At 42.3% G+C, this 18,903-nt stretch overlaps 1 protein-coding gene across 1 annotated transcript in view; it reads right to left on the bottom strand.

Moving 5' to 3' along the window:
- Positions 1-18,903, bottom strand: part of slc4a8 (solute carrier family 4 member 8) — a gene marked incomplete at both ends in the record, with an annotated part of 33,322 nt that extends 14,419 nt beyond the window's left edge. Inside the window, 3 exons of the mRNA XM_080026047.1 lie at positions 438-587; positions 2,098-2,179; positions 18,865-18,903. Coding sequence (XP_079882173.1) covers positions 438-587; positions 2,098-2,179; positions 18,865-18,903 — 271 coding nt within the window. The remainder of the gene's footprint in view (positions 1-437; positions 588-2,097; positions 2,180-18,864) is intronic.

Genomic DNA, 18,903 nt, shown 5'->3' with positions numbered 1-18,903 from the left:
CGCACGCACGCACGCACGCACGCACGCACGCACGCACGCACGCACGCACGCACGCACACACACACACGCACACACACAGCATGCTGACTTGTTGCTGCTGTTTGGTAGTTAATTACTGAGCTTGTTTAGCCTGCAGGGTTGTCTGTGTGTGTCTGTGTGTGTGTCTGTGTGTGTGTGTGTGCCCACAGTATTGATGAGCCTTGTTTAACAACCTCTGCATCCTCTGGGAGGTGGGTGTGGATGCACTACATGTTTTACCAAACTGAGCCATGACCAAAGTGTATTTTTTGATTTTGCTTGCATAGCTCTCTCTGAAATGACTGGACGAGTACTAGATTTGAAAAGTTATAGATAAGAGAGTGGAGGTAGTGTGTGTGTGTGTGTGTGTGTGTGTGTGTGTGTGTGTGTGTGTGTGTGTGTGTGTGTGTGTGTGCTACCATGGCTGGAGGTGTTCTCATTGTCCTCGCTTTGTTGTGTTGTCAGGCTCCCGGCCCTTCTGTCTCTCTTGCGGTGGCGAGAGCCATGGGCCTTGTGGTGACGGTGGCTCTGCCTGGGCATACGGACCCCGACAAACAGGGTCCTGTGTCCTGAAGAAGTGTCGAGAGAATAGAATTTACTTTTAAACATACAAAAATGTTGCCAACTTGCCACAATATCATTACTATTTTACCCATTTATTTATTGAATAAAAATACAGGAACACAGAAAATATAAATATGGAAATATCTGAGTGATATGACAGTAATGCCTGTAAAAGTCTGGATAGTTCAGTAACTGCACCTTAGGAGGGAAGGTCCCTCAGTTCAGAGGGTTAAGGTAAAAGCCATTGAACTGAGGGTTAGGTGTTGTCGTCTGTCACCTCAGCTTCCTGTCTCAAAGTGTGCCAACCACTGCCATCTCTAATTACCATCAGTGCATTCAGTGTTGAGTGCAACTTGATGTGATAAAAAAGACCCTGACCGCATGTGACACTGACAATAACGGGATTTTTATGTGAATATTACACACAGGCACGCGCACACACACACACACACACACACACGCACACACATATGGGGGATTCATTATAAATGTTAAAGGAAACAACATAACATTGCCATGTCCTCAACACACCACACTGTTAACTACATGCACACACACAAACACACACACACACCCCCCCCACACACACACACACACACACAAACAAACACACACACACACACACACACACACACAAATTAAAAATATGACTTCACCATGCAGAAACTTTTGTCTCGTAAAAATATATTTGACATACAGTAAGTGGTCTCCATATATCTGCTGTAGGCTGAGTAAGGTCAGTCAAGTTCCCTTGTGGTGTAAGGTAATTAACTAAGGAGTATGCCGTCCTAAATCAGGTATGACTTCAGAGTACAAGTCCTTTTATTATTCAGTTCAATTCAAATAGAAAAACATATAGGCCTTTACTGCACTTTTGGTACTCCACTAATTGTATGCAATCTGATGGAGTTACATTACAAATAAGTCATACATACACTACATCAGCTCATCAAATATGAATACTGGTTAGAGCTTGAACTGGCCAGCAGCATTTCAATGTAGAAACCAATTTTCTCCAGGTGAAATGAAAACTACAGGTGGGCGCTATCTACCATGCACATGTTATTGCAAAGGCATCGTAAGGGAGAAAATAGGGACAATTTTGCTGAAGCTAGAAAATAATAGATAATAGTGCTCTGGCATGGAAATGTAGAGATAGATTTCACTGCTTGTTATACTTTGAGAAAAAAGGAAAAACTCACTCACTGTGAATTTAACGGTAACAACACCGGAAGTGTAAGATTAATGGTTTGGGATATAAGCCAGAACAATCTGTAAAATCGCATTCCATCGAATAATGTTCTACAACAGAACAATGATGTAATATTCTTCATATGAGGATCTCAATTTAGGACATGGTGTGGCAGACAACAGTTCACACTGCCCAACCCAACCCACCCCACACATCTGACCAAGGGCAAAAAAAAGGAAACACAAACTCATTTATAATGGTTCTGGTGGCATCAGACCCATTATAAATGATCACATTAATAACATACAGCTCATGTTACTCACCTTCTAATTCCTCCTTCTCATAGTGGATGTTCAGTATTGAGCTGGTCCCTCCCTGGTCTACCACCCCCTCCTCATCTGGCCGCTGAAACACACACAGACACACACGCAGACACACACACACACACACACACACACACACACACACACACACACACACACACACACACACACACACACACGCACACACACACACACACACACACACACACACACACAAAGACATGTAGGTATAATGTTACTGCTCTTCAAGGTGATTCAGTCCTGATACTTATTGTCTTTCCATCGTACTCTTGTCTCCAGCAGCCATATTATTGTCATGGAAAAGTTCAACTTTGTAAAAAAACACCAAACTGCCAGGAGCTTTTCAACAATGCTCATCAAATTCCAGACAGTTTATTCTTAGACCGTCTGTCAAACACACAGAGTAAGACTGACAGGCGCGCACACACACACACACACACACACACACACACACTCACACACACACACACACACACACACTCATACACACCAACAGGCGCGCCACAGGTATGAGTCAGTTGGAGAATGTGCTAGGCTCTACTATCCAGGGGAAATCAAATCAAATCAAATTAGCAGAGTGCTGCATCCATCAGTGGGGCTGCTGATTGGCAGATTGCTGCATAATGTCACTGTGTTTTACTATCCCCCCAGTAACCAAGCTTTCTCAGAATCAGTGCCGTTTCCTGTGTTGTGGGCGGGTGTTATCCGTAGCCGTGTATATACTATCTATGGTACCGGCCCTATGATAATGTTGCCGCGTTGCCTATGCTCAAGTGCATGCAATAGCAAATCTTTCATTTTCTAATCTCTGGATTGCAACCTCCCATGGGCTGTCAAAGACAGATATGGTGTAGCCATGCACCAAAGTATAAATCACTATGACCCAGCCCTTGTTGGTTGACGGGAATGTAACCTTTGACACAAATAGACACATACAGTATATAGATGCTGGATGCAATACATGACATTACCTCTGTAAGCATATGTCAACATATGGATACAGTTGATTACCAAGAAAATCAATAGGTCAGTAATGCAAATAGTGGATGGATGGAAACACACACATACTGATACAGTAAATGGAGCAATCTACATAATAGATGCCTCCTCCCACTCTATATGAATCCACATGATCTGTAATGGACACGTGTCTATGAGTGTGTGAGGGTGGTAAATGCAGATTTTGCTGGTACAAAAGATAAAAATATCTGCCACTTGGCAAAACAGACACCCATTCTTAAAAAATGATTAACGGTGTGGAGTATTGAACTTGCTAAAGAATAATGTCTCCATTTGAATATTTCATTTCTTTGATGGCTTAATGAACAGATGCAGAGAAAAGGCACAGAAGGGGAGTACGTGAGAGGGTTACAGTTCCAACGATGAAAATCAGGGCAGAGGTAATTTAGTTATTTAGTCAGTAACTTAGTTAAATTGTTCCTCCCTGACTAGATTCAACATGACACAAAATAATTATATGGGCGTGATGACAGTCCATTCAGGGTGAAAACTGAGGGACCAACACTGAAGACTTCCAAGCTCTGTCAAGCACTATTTTACAGTCATTGGTGAGGCCAGTATCAAGCGAGTGCAGCGAATACGGTATGCACTGGCGCTCGCTCTGCTACATGACAGCCACAGAGGCAAAAAATAATTTGTCTTAGTTCTTCTGGGGTGTGGCTGATAAAACGACATCCACAGTTTTATCGACAAAACCCCCACTTTTAAATCATGCTGGTTTCTGCCTGCCGTTATGAAATGTGATAAATGGTGCCTTGTGCGTTTGTGTGTGTGTGTGTTTTTATCTGTATTTCAGACTCTTTATGCACACTGTAGTTCCTGATCTTGTTTTTTAATCTTCTGACTCATTCTTTTAGCTTGTCCATGTTGCTAAGCTAAGCAGATTAACACAAGACCATTATAAGATAAAAAAAAATTAACATGCAGTACAGACGGCCCATTGTCTTATCTGATTAAAGCAATAATTTAAATCGTACTCCAAAATAACTCAGTGATGTTTTATTGCCAACCACTGTGATATCAACACAGACAGCCACTTATAGTTCAGACAACAGTTGAAAACAGTATTGTGATCCCAAGACATCCACTTATTTCCCAGATGTGGGTGGCCTGGCACTGCCTATTTTCATACACCTTCCACCATATCAGTGCTGTGGGATTTCTTTCTCTTTCCATGACTGCGCACTTCTTTCATCCCAAGACAATGCTGTCCTTTTAAAACCGAAGGCTTAGTCAGGTAGTCACGCTCGGGCCAAACACTGGATATGAATGTGAACATTTTGATTGGTCTCCTTATTTTCAAGTAAGGGATGGATGTGTGGTGGCAGGCATAAAGGCTTGTGACCACATGTACTGTTTATGTAACATTTCTCTACTGTCAAATTATAACAAATTTTTAAAAAACTCCACAGACTGAGGTGTAGCATAACAATCAATGCCCAGGTCATTACTGCATACTGTACCTTAGTCTTATGTTGAATAAAAACACTGAAAATATTATGAGCTTTATATTTTATGTTCACAATGTAAAACAGTATTTTTTAAGATGGATCCATGTGAAATCTGCAATAAGATATATTCTTGCCACTCTGCGGAGGAAACGAGTGTCGAAACACCACACTGTCTTATCACCTTTTTACGCACCTTGTTAAAAAAACAATTGCTTATTTTCTGATAAGTAGCAAGATTATAAGTCGCCTGGTAAATGTAATATTCGCTCTCTTTTCGCTCTCTGGATTTGGTCTCTGCCAAACTCCTGGGGGACGTATCTGACTTAAGCTGCTGAAGCCTGCACTGTGTTCACTAGCCACTATCTGTGCAAATTAAAAAATCTACTCAATTGTGACAATCTACGGCTCCCCTCGGCTTTACAAAGCGCTATATACTGTAGAGAGGTTTGGCTCATTTTATAGCCTTCCTGACTTTACTGTTAATGGTGTTCAAACTCTGAAGGTTTTTCATTACGAACAACTCCTTTCAAATGATCATGTTGTTTTCATGTTCTCTATTGATACATCGTCATTCTAAAAAAATCAATAGTACCCAATTTAGAGGAAACTACTGCGCACACATCCACTGGCTGCAACTCTCCCTGCCCTCAAATAATTTAACCCTGAATCCTGATTAACACTCACACACACACGCACACACAGACAGACAGACACGCAAGCACACGCCCACGCGCGCACACACACACACACACACACTCAGTGTTGTCACTAAGTGCAGCTGTGGTTGGCGAATTAGTTCTCCTGTGCAGGCCAGAGACAGTCTGCTTCAAACATCATAACACAATTGGAGAGAATGGATGAAGAGAGAGAGAGAGAGTCTAAAATCTCTTTGTTCCAAGAAAGGATCGTAGACCATCAGATCCAAATTACACACACACACACACACACACACACACACACACACACACACTCGAGGCTCATTCAATAACTATAACTACGGAGTGGTTGTTTTTCAGAGAACGACATGACAGGAAGGAAAATCTTCTTTTAGTTTGAGTTGTGTGGGTGAGATCGGATTACACGGCCGTATATTTCTGCCATGATTAGGATGCTCCTTCATTTGAGTCCATGCTCTTCAGAACACAGTATGACTCACAGCACACAGTCATCATGGTCACAGTTCACCAGTAGCGCCTTCTTAACTGCAAATGCATGCAGGTATGTGTTTTTCTATCAGGTTAATGGTTCCCTGTCATTCACAGCTCACCTCCCTTATGTCACATTAGGTGGACCGCCAAATTAAAAGCTCACATGGCACTTAAAGGTTTGTTTGCTCTCACATCTGTGACCCTTTAAAGCATGATTTTCCACTGACATGGCAAATAATCGTTGTTTAGTCGCCTCTTTTTTCATATCCTGGCAACCGTCCCTTTTTCTCTTCCCTCTTGTCCTCTAGCTTTGTGTCAGTCACAGTGCTTGGGAGGGTTTATGACTCAAAAATAATTTTACACATGAATTACTGCCGCTGCAAAGTAGAAGCTATAGCCCCAAAATGGCTGCCTGCCCTTGAGTTTCTGTCCTTTACAGGCTTATTGGTGGTTGCATGAGAAACACACGCACACACGGGCATGCCTTGTGGCTGTATATTAGAAAAGAAGCACACATTAGGGCCAAATCGCATAGACATGATAGTCGTCAAATTACCATAGGAAACTGTCCCGTGAATTTACAAAGGGAAACGTGAAACAGTAGAATTTAGCTTTACTCGCAAGTACATTTTTCAAAGCTAATCTTTAGGTAAATTCACTCGCCCCAATGAGGAATACTGAGTAATTACAACAGCACTGTCTGCACATCTACATGAGGTGAACCTTCGGTGATGATCGTGCACAGATTTTAATACCTTCTGCTTTACGTCCAGGTTTTTTCTTGTTGCAATCAACAACTGGAACATTTCGTGAGACTTCTTGGGATTTTCCAGAGCTCCTGCGCTAGTTGCTTTACCTGCGTTTTGCTTCAGAAGATAACAAGTATTTGCAGATCAAAAATATTAAGTTTGGCTCACCAGATTGTTCCAAAATGAAAAGGTTTTCATTTAAAGCACATGTTAAAAAGAAGTGCCTCTTAAAGATCACTTTCTAATGCAGTTCCAGTGTACGTGATCGGAGACAAAATACACAGGTAAAAGTGCCTTTAAAACCTATCATGTTTTCACAGACAATGTTAATGGTGAGCTTTGGTGAGAGAGACAGTGACACAAAGAGATTTCCGGTTAAAAAGACATTTGACTTGAGCTCTTTATGCATATATGGCACAAAACCAGGACTGTGGATTCTGTTCCACATCCCTTAAATTGGTACCATGAGAGGAAAGCCTCTCTCTTGTGGCCATTTTGAACAGCAGGAATAAAACCACAAACAACAGCTTCAATGATTAAATGGGCACCTATTGTTTTAACTTGAAAATATGTGAACCTATGTGCTTAAAACGGTTTGTCTCTAATATGTTCAATCAATACTTAAAATAAGTCTTTAAATCAAATGCCTTTGTGTTGTTTTTCCATCACACAGATTCACATGATGACTTTAGGCCCCTCTTGTCTTCTGTCACAGCAAGTGAAAACCCCAAAATAGAGAAATGCCATCACTCGCCTATACGTTTGATAACTAAACAAAAACAAGATTGATTTTCTTTCTGGCAGAGAAGATTGTCCCAGAAAGACGTGACATTCCCAGAGCGGAGAGGAAGAAGTATATAGCACACAGTGTCCTACTTATGATGTGCACAGCTAAACCTCTTATTGAGGCAGAAAGTGACTGTAGTAGTGTACAAAGAAGAGAAATGATCAAACATTCTCCGAGTTACATTCTCTTCCTTCATGTGCTGAGTCCAAGACTTTACTGCCCGGGAGTCTGTGTTGTTGTCAGTCAGAACTGTGTTACAGTTAAAAAAACATGGAACTGGTGATCGTCCTGAACAACAAATAGAGCAGCACTGATTTGGAACCGAGTCCCCTGACTGAGAGTGGCAATCAAAGTGCTCTGCCAAAATGCCCTTTACCTCCACCAGCCATAGGGAGCTTTAGAGTGGAGAGCCAACTTCAGAGCAAGGAGGCCTGCTCTCTTTGGGCTCTGTAACCCACATGTATAGCCAAAAAGCTGGGGTATAGTTTAAAGGTGAAGTAAGCGGTTTATTTATGTTAATATAAGTGTTAAATCGCTCTTTATTCATACAGTGATCACTTACATAATGTGCGCGTTTCATAAAGCCGATCTGCTATGCATGTAATCGGCAAATAAACTTATTGGAGGATCCCGAAATTTGTATCCAATCACAAGAGAGAACGCTACAAACCGACATCCGTCTCACTCATGGTCTCACTGCCGCATTCAACGACAGCACAGGCTTTTGAGTGGTACCCAAATGTCTGTCACTGGTGACTCAACAGACAATTACAATGACCTCTGATGGAGGGGGGGAGGGGGGGGGGCTGACATATGGCACGTGCGGTAACCACTCTGCTACCATGGCCCCCCGACAAACTTTCCTCTTTTTAACAAAACACTTGTTGACACACATCTCCTGACTGAGACAACTTTCACTCCTCCTCTGTATCACGTCTCTTGGCCCAAGTCCTATTTTTATCTCTCCGCCCCACCACCACCTCCCCTCCCGCAGTGAAGTCGGCCCCTCTCTGCCCTCCCAGAAGCACCCTGAACTGACAGCACAGACACACATCCTCACTCAGACAACTGGGCCTGTCACTTTCAGACCAGGCTTTGTGTTTGAGGAGCAGGGTTGACACCAAGACCTGCAGGTTACCGTAGCATTGCAGTCACTACTACTGTAGTTCACTGTAGAGACCTATGCGACAGCACTTCACTCAGAGAAGGGAGGGGGAGGGGGGGGGGGGTTAACATGCCATGTTTGAAGGGAAGAGATAATGGTAAAACAGTGAGACAGAAAAGAAGAGAGCTCCAGGAGATAGGATGAGAAGTGTGCATGTTTTGACTGCTTCAGCCCACCCCGTAGCATGAGTCATACACACCTTCTTAAATGCCACACATGCAAGACCTGCCTCTCTGTGGCACTCGCTCTCTAATTGGTAGTCAGGTAGTTTTGTGAGTGAACAGCGGTAACACACTGTACAGAATGGTTAAAGGAGCATATTACGTATGAATTGAGACCATGTAGCGGTTAAAGCACATTCTGAGTCAAAAGGACTGAAAGTTCTAATGTGGAAGCAAACTGGATCTGCTGTTTGCTGACTTTTTCCCACTCCTATAAGTTCTATTGGCTGGTGGGGACTGTGGACCTTTCACTGCACTGCGTGTTCTTTCAAATGAATGCACATCCATTCAATGGTGGCTTTGGGTTCATTTTCCAACATGACATGGTGTATTCAGAACTTTAAAACATGAATTTGAGAGATTTAGGACATCTTCTTACAGATGGAGAACTCAGATTAAATTAGATGGACTTTTCATTTACAGATATACAACACTGGAGTGTCGTTTGAAAAAAAATACACATTCATCCATTACAATCACTCTCACTGAATGGACTCTGTGCCCCCAAACTGATTAAAATGAAAGCTTGGGATGGATGCCAGATAGCTAATGTAAAAGGAATGGCAAAGGGAAATGTGACAACAATTTATACCATAAATTATCAAAAAACTGGAACTACAGGATCACAGTCTTTGGGCTGGTAGTGATTCCAACACAAGCTGTAGTATGTTGATAAGCTCTCACATGCACAACAATGAAAGGAAATTTCATCACAAAGTTACATTGTTGAATAGATTTAGGGACCCGACCCTTATGTCTGTAATTGCGTGCCAGCTACATGAAGATGGTCCGCCACACTGGTTTAGCTCTTTAGGCTTTGTTGCATAGGCTAAGTACTGTGGACCTATGTGATTGTACTGAGGTATTGTATATGAAATTGTGTCTCTTTGGTAGTTGTATTTTTACGATAGCTTATTCTTTTCCATGTATCTCTGATGGTTATAAATGGGTGACTGGTGCAAAACATAGGTCTTCTATCAACCTGCATTACAGAAAGGTAATACAAAAGCAATTAAACTCTCTTAAGTGCACTGCTATGTTTTTATTTTCATCCGAAGGATTATTATATACTAACAACAAAGTGATTAATACAATATAGATGAAGGTGGATTAAACATAGTTTATGTCGAATGCCTAATGAGGTACAGAGGAGCTTAGTTACTCTGATTCTTTACATTACACATTCAAATGAAGTTATGCACAAACTTTTTTTACTCTTTAACTGTGCAAAAAGGGACCGACTTGATCATGACGTTTCAACTCTTCACACTGCACATTCTAACATTTGGGTGTAGTGGGAAATATTGCATATGACATATCTCTGAACTCATATATTGAAATGCTTACTTAACCATTGTTTTATATAGACTTATAAGTGTAATTGGATATACTGCATGTTTGTTTGTGACTGAAACTGAGATGTAGATTGCCCAAACCACCACTCGGACAGCCACGCCTATGTTTAACTTATTCACAATTACTCCTATTGTCCTATGCCCAAACTCCTCCCATGGTTAAGTAGGTACATTAGAACTGTCTGCCTCTCTACCTGTCTCCCCTTTCGAACCATTGTTAGACGCCTCCCCCCCTGGGGGGCAAATGTTCCTTAAATACATGGCGTTTTAAGGAAGAAGTCGTCACTCCTACAAGCATACTAACCTGTGTCTGTATTTGTGACCTCTCCGCGGAGATCCTTGCTTTATGATTGAATAAAACCTATTGCTACTATTAACGTATCACTGTTGCTTAATTTTCCCATTACAGTTGGCGAGCTAGTTGGACGGAGAGACGACCGGAGCAACACGGGGCCGACAACAGTTTTCTTGGTTGATCACCTGATTCTTTGAACTCATCTCGCACAAAACTTCCCTTTTAAAACTCGGGAGAGAGAGGAATTCTGTTGCTCGTCCCGTGAACACTCTGCCGTCTCCTCCTGAAAAGAACCAGTAAGTAAGGGTTTGATTTTATTTAAAAAGCAAAAACGATTGGGTTAAAAGATTTGAATTCTGAAGTTTTCTCTGTGGGAAAAGTCACATACAGCATGCCAGGGTGAAGCACTCCGTTGTGTTTTTTCCAGAGTTAACATTGACTAGTTTGTTTTGATTCTGTATGTTGTGTGGGGGACGGGTTTAACACATTTGAGATTCCTTTCGATTTGTTAAGTGGCACGCGACTGTTTTGACGAAGCAGTCTTAAAGTTTGACGGACAAACAGAGCCCATCGGTAAGGTAGGCTGTCGTATAATGTTTCTTGTAAGGGTCTAAATCGACGGATTTTGGGACAAGAATTCGGCCAGAGGGGGCTTTCAGTTATATAGATATCGCCGTGGGAGGACCTTCAGAATTGTTTATCTTTGACAGACCAAGATATTGTTGTTTTTGGCGGGGTTTTGTTTTGATCATGGAGCAAGGACTTTGAGATCTCATAAGTGTTTATTTGTCTTGTCTTTTATTTGTTTTAATTTGTTTTATTGTATTGTTTGGTTGCAACTATTTCTCTTTTTCCTTTCATTCTGTTGTGCTTTGTGTTAACTAGACAAAACGTGCCGACCCGTGTGGAAAGGTAAGTTGGTAGTTTTGTGTGTGCTTTTCTTTGGTTTTCTTTAACATGGGAAAGGCTTCTAGCAAAAAAGCGAGGGAGAATATTCCCATCCCAGATACGCCAATTATTTTGCATATGAAAGCACACTATGGGCTTTCAGCTGTGACTCAAATACATGTATGGGTTCGTTTCGGTTTCCCTGTCGGCGGTAGCTTCAGCGTCACTCAGCTAATCAACCTTAGAACACAATTGCAGGCAGAGGAAACCCGCACGGCGCACATGAAAAGTAAAAATTGTTTTAGCGCCGACTGGCGGGCATTTTACCAATGGTTTGACGAAGCGACAAGACGGAGCAATTGGTGCCAGCCAGCGGGGGACAAAGTAACTCCATTTGTGTCTCAGGGCTTATGCTTACAGGTCGCCCGGAGCCCCAGACAACAACGTGCTCCGGAGACAACACACGCTGCCGCAGCCGGCATGCCCACGGCACAAACCACATGCGGGCCTCCGCCCTACGTCCCATTATACCCAGACCTGAGACACCTCAGTGTGGTTGCGTTAAACAAGGTGGCGTCTACCTCTGTTCCCGTTCCAGTTCTGCCCTCCAAGCTACTGGACCCGGTGAGTATTGCACCATTACTTCACAGAATTTCTGAGGACGCACTTCCCTTGATGGAAGTGGCCAGGCCGGCCGAACCCGCTTTTGTTCAGCGGCCTTGGGATACTTATGTGCTTTTAGCCGCTATGTGTTATCTCCCAGCACTTAAAGATGTTGGAGAGACACGTTTTTTGGAAGCGTTACTGGTTTTCTGTGCCGAGTTCAGACCAACTACCGCTGAGTTACGACTCATTTTGTTCGCTATATTGGGTAATGACTGGGCTAGTGTTTCAGCTACTTTCCCTCCAGAGCTCCAGTGCCAAACGGTTCCTGTCACCCCAGAGCATTTCTGTTTTTCAGTGCTCTAAACTCATCGCATTCTGCAGCCAATACACTTTTGCTTTTGCATGCTGGCTTCAACCTTGGAGGTTAAGGCCTCGTCTGTCTTTTAGCTACCATTTAATTCCCAGTTCAGATGGCTTTGCTATCCCCTTGTCTAGATTCAGCAGCCTGTCTGTCTTTGATTCCTTTTGAGTTTGGAGTAGTCGTGCCCACTTGCATATTGGTTGGTCACGGCACACACCCATTATTGCTATTTGCTATGCCTCATTTACTATATAGGCTACAAGTCAACCAGATTTACAAGGCAAAAGGCCTGATCACCTTTTTGGTCTTAAATAGACTAGCTCATGGATATGCCTTTCTGCAACAGCTGCCCATCTTAGTAATGTTTTTGTTTACACATTTGAGAAATGTAGGATTTCATGTTTCCTCCTTTACCTATTTTCTGTGCCAGCTTTGCTTTGCTCTTTTCCATTCTCTTTTTTTACCTTTCCTTTTTAAGTTTGGAGTTGTCCTGCAGAGGACAACTTGGGAATTTGTGAAACTTTTGCTGAACTTGCCTGATTTAATGCTTTTGTTTTTGTCCCAATCTTAAATAATTTTGTTTTTACTTGTTTTTCAGTCTTCCTTCTGCCTAAGCTGACTCTGGTAACCAATTCCTTTGATCACACTTCCTGTGCAAACAAGGAGCCTCAATTGCAAATGGCTACTCAAACTTTTGCAGTCTTAGAAGGACTAGCCTGTGAACCTGCTTTGACCCATATTCCATAGTTGTCCTTTTAGAATGGGTACATCTTTTATGCCTTGACTCTAACATAAATCTTATTTTCAACAGCCACCTTTGTGGATAAAGGGACTCATTAATTTGTTTTAGACCACTACATCTCCTGGTTCAAGTCGGACTCACTCATTTGCTGCTCTTGTTACCACAGATTAACATGCGCAGTCACCCTTAGAGAGGCTGATTAGTTATCTTTGTTTGCTCCTTTGCTTTTAGCTTCACATCTTCTAGGACCAGAGTGCCTTGCCATTTTACATCTTAAAAGGAGTAAAGGCCACCTTTGCTTTGTTAATTAAGGTTATGCAGCCACACGCTGGTTAAACATGCTTTCACTTGTTCCCAGTTCAGATGGCCTTGCCATTTCTTTGTCTAAAGCTAGCAGCCTATCTGTCTTTTAATTCCTTTTGAGTTTGGAATTGTCCTGTTGTTGGGAACACTGTGCAAAGTCTTTTTCTGTGGCTGGACTAGCCACACGCAAACGGAGCCGGCCTTCGAGGCTGGTTGACGTGTTTTCACTTGTTTTTGCTAGTTTGTGATTTCTTTCAGATGATTTTACTGTGGGCTCATATGGCGTCATGTTCATTTCCACTGCTCTCTCCAGCAGAGGAGCAGCGTCAAACGCTTTTCCAGTTGTCTCCCTTCAACAAGACAGGGACACTGCCACCTAAGATGACTCTGTTAAAGAATGCCTTTGATTACACCTCCTGTGTTGGATCCTCTGTAGCAAGAAGGCTACTCACATTTTTGCTGTCTTAGCTGGCCTAGCCTGTATACATGCATGTGTCACTTCTGCCACGTTTCTAGCATTAATTTTGGTTACATCTTGCCTCCTTTTAGAAAGGGGACTAGTTGATCTGCTTTAAAAACTACATTTCCTGGTTCAAGCCAACTCACTCATTTACATCTCTTTACACCCCGGATAAACATGCACAGTAACCTTTGGTCTTTTAAAATCACATTCTCTAGGTCCAGCCGACTTGCCCATTTTACTTCTCAAAAGCACAGACACCTATGCTTTTACATTTCTTAGCCTACTGAACATTTCAGCCACAGTTTGATGTAAATGCTCCCCCCCCCCAGGCATCTCTTTGGCTTTGTTTCACAGATGCACCGACACCTTTTGCACACCACACAAGCTATTGCCCTTGCCCACTGATAGCCCACTTACTGTATAGCAAATTCCCTCAAAGCTTTTCCTACATTGCATTCATTTGTACTAATTTTTCTTTTTCTCCAGCAGGTTTTAACTCCTTTGAAACTTTTCCTTTCTTGTGAACAAAGCATAAGGGCAGAGTTGGGCCTCAATTTTGGTTGTTTTTGTTGACAGTGGAGAGTTCTGTGTTTAAAAAAAAAAAAAAAAAAGAGAGAGATTTTAGTTTTCTTTGTTGCATTATTTTGTGATTTGTGTTCTGTGTTTTGCCTGCATATTGCTTCACAGCACATGTGAGACAGTGAGAGGGTTGTTGTTGTTGTTGTTGTTGTTGTTATAGTTTGGTTGAGTTTGAGGTGTTTTATGTGTCAGAGCACAGAGTTCTGATCTCTGGTTTTGCCAAAAATCAGTCAGTTGGCTTGTTTTTGGCTTGATTTTTGATTTTGTTTGGATTAACTCTGTGCACTTGGGTGTGCATTTCAGTTGATTTATTGCACGCAGCGATCGTTTAAGTTTTACTTAAACTTGTTTCTTGTTTTGCTACTAACTTCATTTTTGCTTCCAGACTCTTAGGTGCTGTATATTTCCCTGGAAATATGCTTATCTCATTCTTTTCCCATACCTGGTTTCTTTTATGTTTCTTTTTACTGTTTCTCGCATTCTGTGGTTTTCCTAAATCCTAACACAACTCATTTTAACACAACTAACTTTGCAATTTGTTTTGTTTTATTTGCTGCAAACTTGTTGATGTTTCACCACAGTTTACATTGTTGGCCTTGCAGGTCCAATCGGTAAGTTTAGTATGGTTACGTTTTGCTTGATGACTGCATCCAAAAGGTAAGATCACTTTGTTTATTTGACAAGTCAACATTGTTGTTCTTTATGGTTTTGACTTTCTGCTATATGTGTTATCTTCTTTCCTTTTTAAACTAATTTAGTGGGCCTTTTCTCAATTTGCAATATTGATACCTCATGTCGCTGTCTCTTTGATTATATTTGAACAGTATCCTTCTCTCCTCTATGCGTCACAGTGTATGTAGCAGTGTTTTCCCCCTGTCCTGTCCTGTCTGGAAAAGCCTCCACTGTCCCATCCAGACCTGGAGCTTTAGGGGTTGACTCTGCTTCACGGCATCCGGCCTCAGAGCAAGGCCAAGTTGGCTTCACGGTGATTTCTGCATCCAACACACACATTAGTGACAACCCTTTTGATGCTATTTGCTCCTACCCTAAGTAGTTGCAGGGCGCATATGTGATACCTTTACAAACTGTTTCTTTTGGCTGCCATAGCGGCTATGACTGCCGTTAAACAAAATACTTGAGTTTTCCCACAAACAACTTTTCTAAGCACGCCTGCTGTCAACTGTCAACTGTCACTATCACGGTCACTCCCCTGTCCTCTCTTTCTGCTCTCCACAGACTGGTGAAAGATGCACTACCACGACCAGCCACCACCCGAGGATCGGTTTTGTGATCTGACTAAGCAAGCGATGGACGGGACCCTTTCAACTCCTCCTCTCCTCCATGACGGCCGTGAAGGTTGCAGAAACGGACCACCTGGATCCATGCCAGTCACAGCGAACGGAACGAGAGGCACCTACAGGACTACAGCCCACCAGCATGGACCAGATGACATCAGCTGGACCAGCACCAGCAGCGACGAGGAAGATGACGCAAGGAGAGCCAGACGACCCCCACCTCCCCCAGCAATGGCTGCCTAACCTGCACCACGGATGCCCCCCTCCCCGGATTCACTCACACTAGTGTGCGCCCTCCATGCTTTCAGACCTGATGGAAATGTCTGCCCCCCCCCCCCCCCCTCCCCGCTCCACAAACCCCCCCCCCCCCCCCTCCCTACCAACAACCCCAACCCCTCCCACTCCTCCGACTACGCAGCCACCACCCTGATGACTGGATTTGCCATCAGCTCCCCACATCCTCCACAGCTCCCCTATTCCCTACACCCTGGCAGATGACCTTAAGCGAAGGTTTGTCCTTATTTGGATGGCGATGAACTTGATTTTTGCCTCCAGTGGTGGCTTTTGCTGCTTGTCCGTGCCTTTTCTGCTACCCTTGGGGCTTTTTGAACTTTACAGGCATTCTAGGACTATTTTGCCTTATCGTCTTTTGGTTTCTGCTTTCTTTGTATCTTTGGCCTTAAACTTTTGTTTTGTTTCTTTTACACAGAAATTTGGTTTAATGTTTTCCTCAAACAACGCCTATCGAGGTTTTTTTCCCATTGATCAAATTTCTCATTTTGTGTGTCCTGGGTTTATATTTTTTCCTTACGAGGTTTTTATTATTCCCTGTTATTCCTTTTGCCTTACCTTTTGACTGTTTTGGGGTTTAAATGTTTTCTCCCCTAGTGTATATTTTGCCTTACTGTGGTTTGCTATCTTTTATGTTATCATAATATGATAAAAAGAGTGGAGTGTAGTGGGAAATATTGCATATGACATATCTCTGAACTCATATATTGAAATGCTTACTTAACCATTGTTTTATATAGACTTATAAGTGTAATTGGATATACTGCATGTTTGTTTGTGACTGAAACTGAGATGTAGATTGCCCAAACCACCACTCGGACAGCCACGCCTATGTTTAACTTATTCACAATTACTCCTATTGTCCTATGCCCAAACTCCTCCCATGGTTAAGTAGGTACATTAGAACTGTCTGCCTCTCTACCTGTCTCCCCTTTCGAACCATTGTTAGACGCCTCCCCCCCTGGGGGGCAAATGTTCCTTAAATACATGGCGTTTTAAGGAAGAAGTCGTCACTCCTACAAGCATACTAACCTGTGTCTGTATTTGTGACCTCTCCGCGGAGATCCTTGCTTTATGATTGAATAAAACCTATTGCTACTATTAACGTATCACTGTTGCTTAATTTTCCCATTACATGGGAAATACAAAGAAACAACAAGGTATGTGCTGTTTTCCTGTGTACACATAAACTACAAGGGGCAGGCTATAATATGAAGTTTACACTGGTATTCTTCGAAAGATGTTTTTCCGTATTCCAAAAAAAAAAATTCTTCAAATTAATTGATAGTGAAAAAAAAAGAATCGTTGAGTGTCCTCACATTTACGTAAGCTTAGGACAACTTGTATCACAGCAGTGTGCTGCAAAGTGTTTCTTACAAATGAATGCAACAGTAATTTAACTTCATGCATAGCCCTTCTACATGTGTCGGGAAAAAAAAGTACTTCTGATTTTGCTACATTTTCCTGCTTAATTCACTGACTACATTTTGGGTTTAGGTTAACTGACTGAATGTAAGCCAATAGGTTATGTGAGTATACTAACAACTTCTTCATAGTGCTGTTTTTGACTCAACCTTTTCCCTGACCAGACCACCACAGGAATGATGGAGAGACTAACATAGTATAGTTTAGTTGTATTTATTCCTCACATACACAAGTGCACAGGGAAATGCATAGTGAAATTCTTATGTACCAGTCCGGCGGTAATTCAATTATAAAAAGTGCAAGATTATAATAATATAATATTATAGAACACAGGTGTTCTGTAGCGACAAGAAAACTATAACTACAAGAGTGACGAGGAGGGAAATGTCCCCTCGCTGAAAATTTCAAAGTCGTCTAACTATACCAGAGACTTCCCAAGCCATCTGGTCAACCCTAACCCATGACACAGGGTGCAATTAAAAATCACCATGCAACATTAAATCCTTTGAGCTGTGATAATGCATGCCATGGTAGCTGTAATCAAGCTATACAAACATCACTGCAGCATGGATAAACAACCCTGAGTGCTGGTGTGCTCAATGGTCCATTTGTCCTTACTGGTTCTCCCTCTCTAGTCAGTCTACCTCTGTCTCGTCAGCTGACTAACGATTTTGACAATGGATCACACATCGACAGGACGTTAAGGATTATGCAATTTTCCCCTTCGAATCCTCCATTGACCACCACAGGCAGTCCTCCCCCCTGCCGCCAGGATTGGCTAATTACGAATATGTATATGATAGACACTGTGCAATGTATATGGTAACGATGGCGTCAAGGTCATTTGAGGGTAACAGAGGAAACAATAAAGACGTCTGAGCAGGACGTTAAAAAAAACTAAAAATCAGATCGAGCAAACTATCCCATTGCTGTTATTCCTCATATACACATGACTTCAGTGCGTGCGGCATGTGATTGTATTCGGCGCTGTGTTTAAAATGTATCGGTATGTAATCAATAATCCGCTGCAAACCCCCAATTAACGAGGCCACGACGTTTTCCACAACACATGAATATGTTCTTTAGGAACAGTCAATAGCCTGTTACTCAGAGTTCTCATTGCACAGCATGTGTGACACGCTCTCAGGAATTACTGCACGTGTTGGCACCTCAGTCAGAATAACAATATCAACAACGTCCTCCGCATAGGCTACATCTATCTGCAGGCGTTAAGACACCTCATGCAACTTGGAACCCTGAGATGACATGCAGCCTATTGAGTCCGATTAAACATAGCATGCTGCATGCAATTAAAAAAAAAAAAAAAAAAAAAAGATTGTAGCCTAAGATGGGACAAGAGGACATCTTGTCCCATCATGCTACAGGCATAGCAAATAGAACAGGTGTGATCTTTTAAGTCATTAAATAGTTCCTAAAAACTTGTAGCAAATGATAGCCTACATTCCTGTTAGGTCATTTCTAACTGAGGGTTACAGTTTTTGGAGCTCGGGTAGCCGACAGCCTGGTCTGTAGTCTACCATGTAGGTAGCCTATAGGGTCAAGGCAACGCGCCATGTATTAGACATTTTAACGGCACTTTACCTGGTAGCTCAGCATGCTCTCGGGGTCGTTGACGGGCAT

This window comes from Ammodytes marinus (genome assembly GCF_949987685.1).
Source record: "Ammodytes marinus genome assembly, chromosome: 4".
Taxonomy (NCBI): Eukaryota; Metazoa; Chordata; class Actinopteri; order Uranoscopiformes; family Ammodytidae; genus Ammodytes; species Ammodytes marinus.
This window is presented reverse-complemented; position numbering and strand designations above follow the sequence as displayed.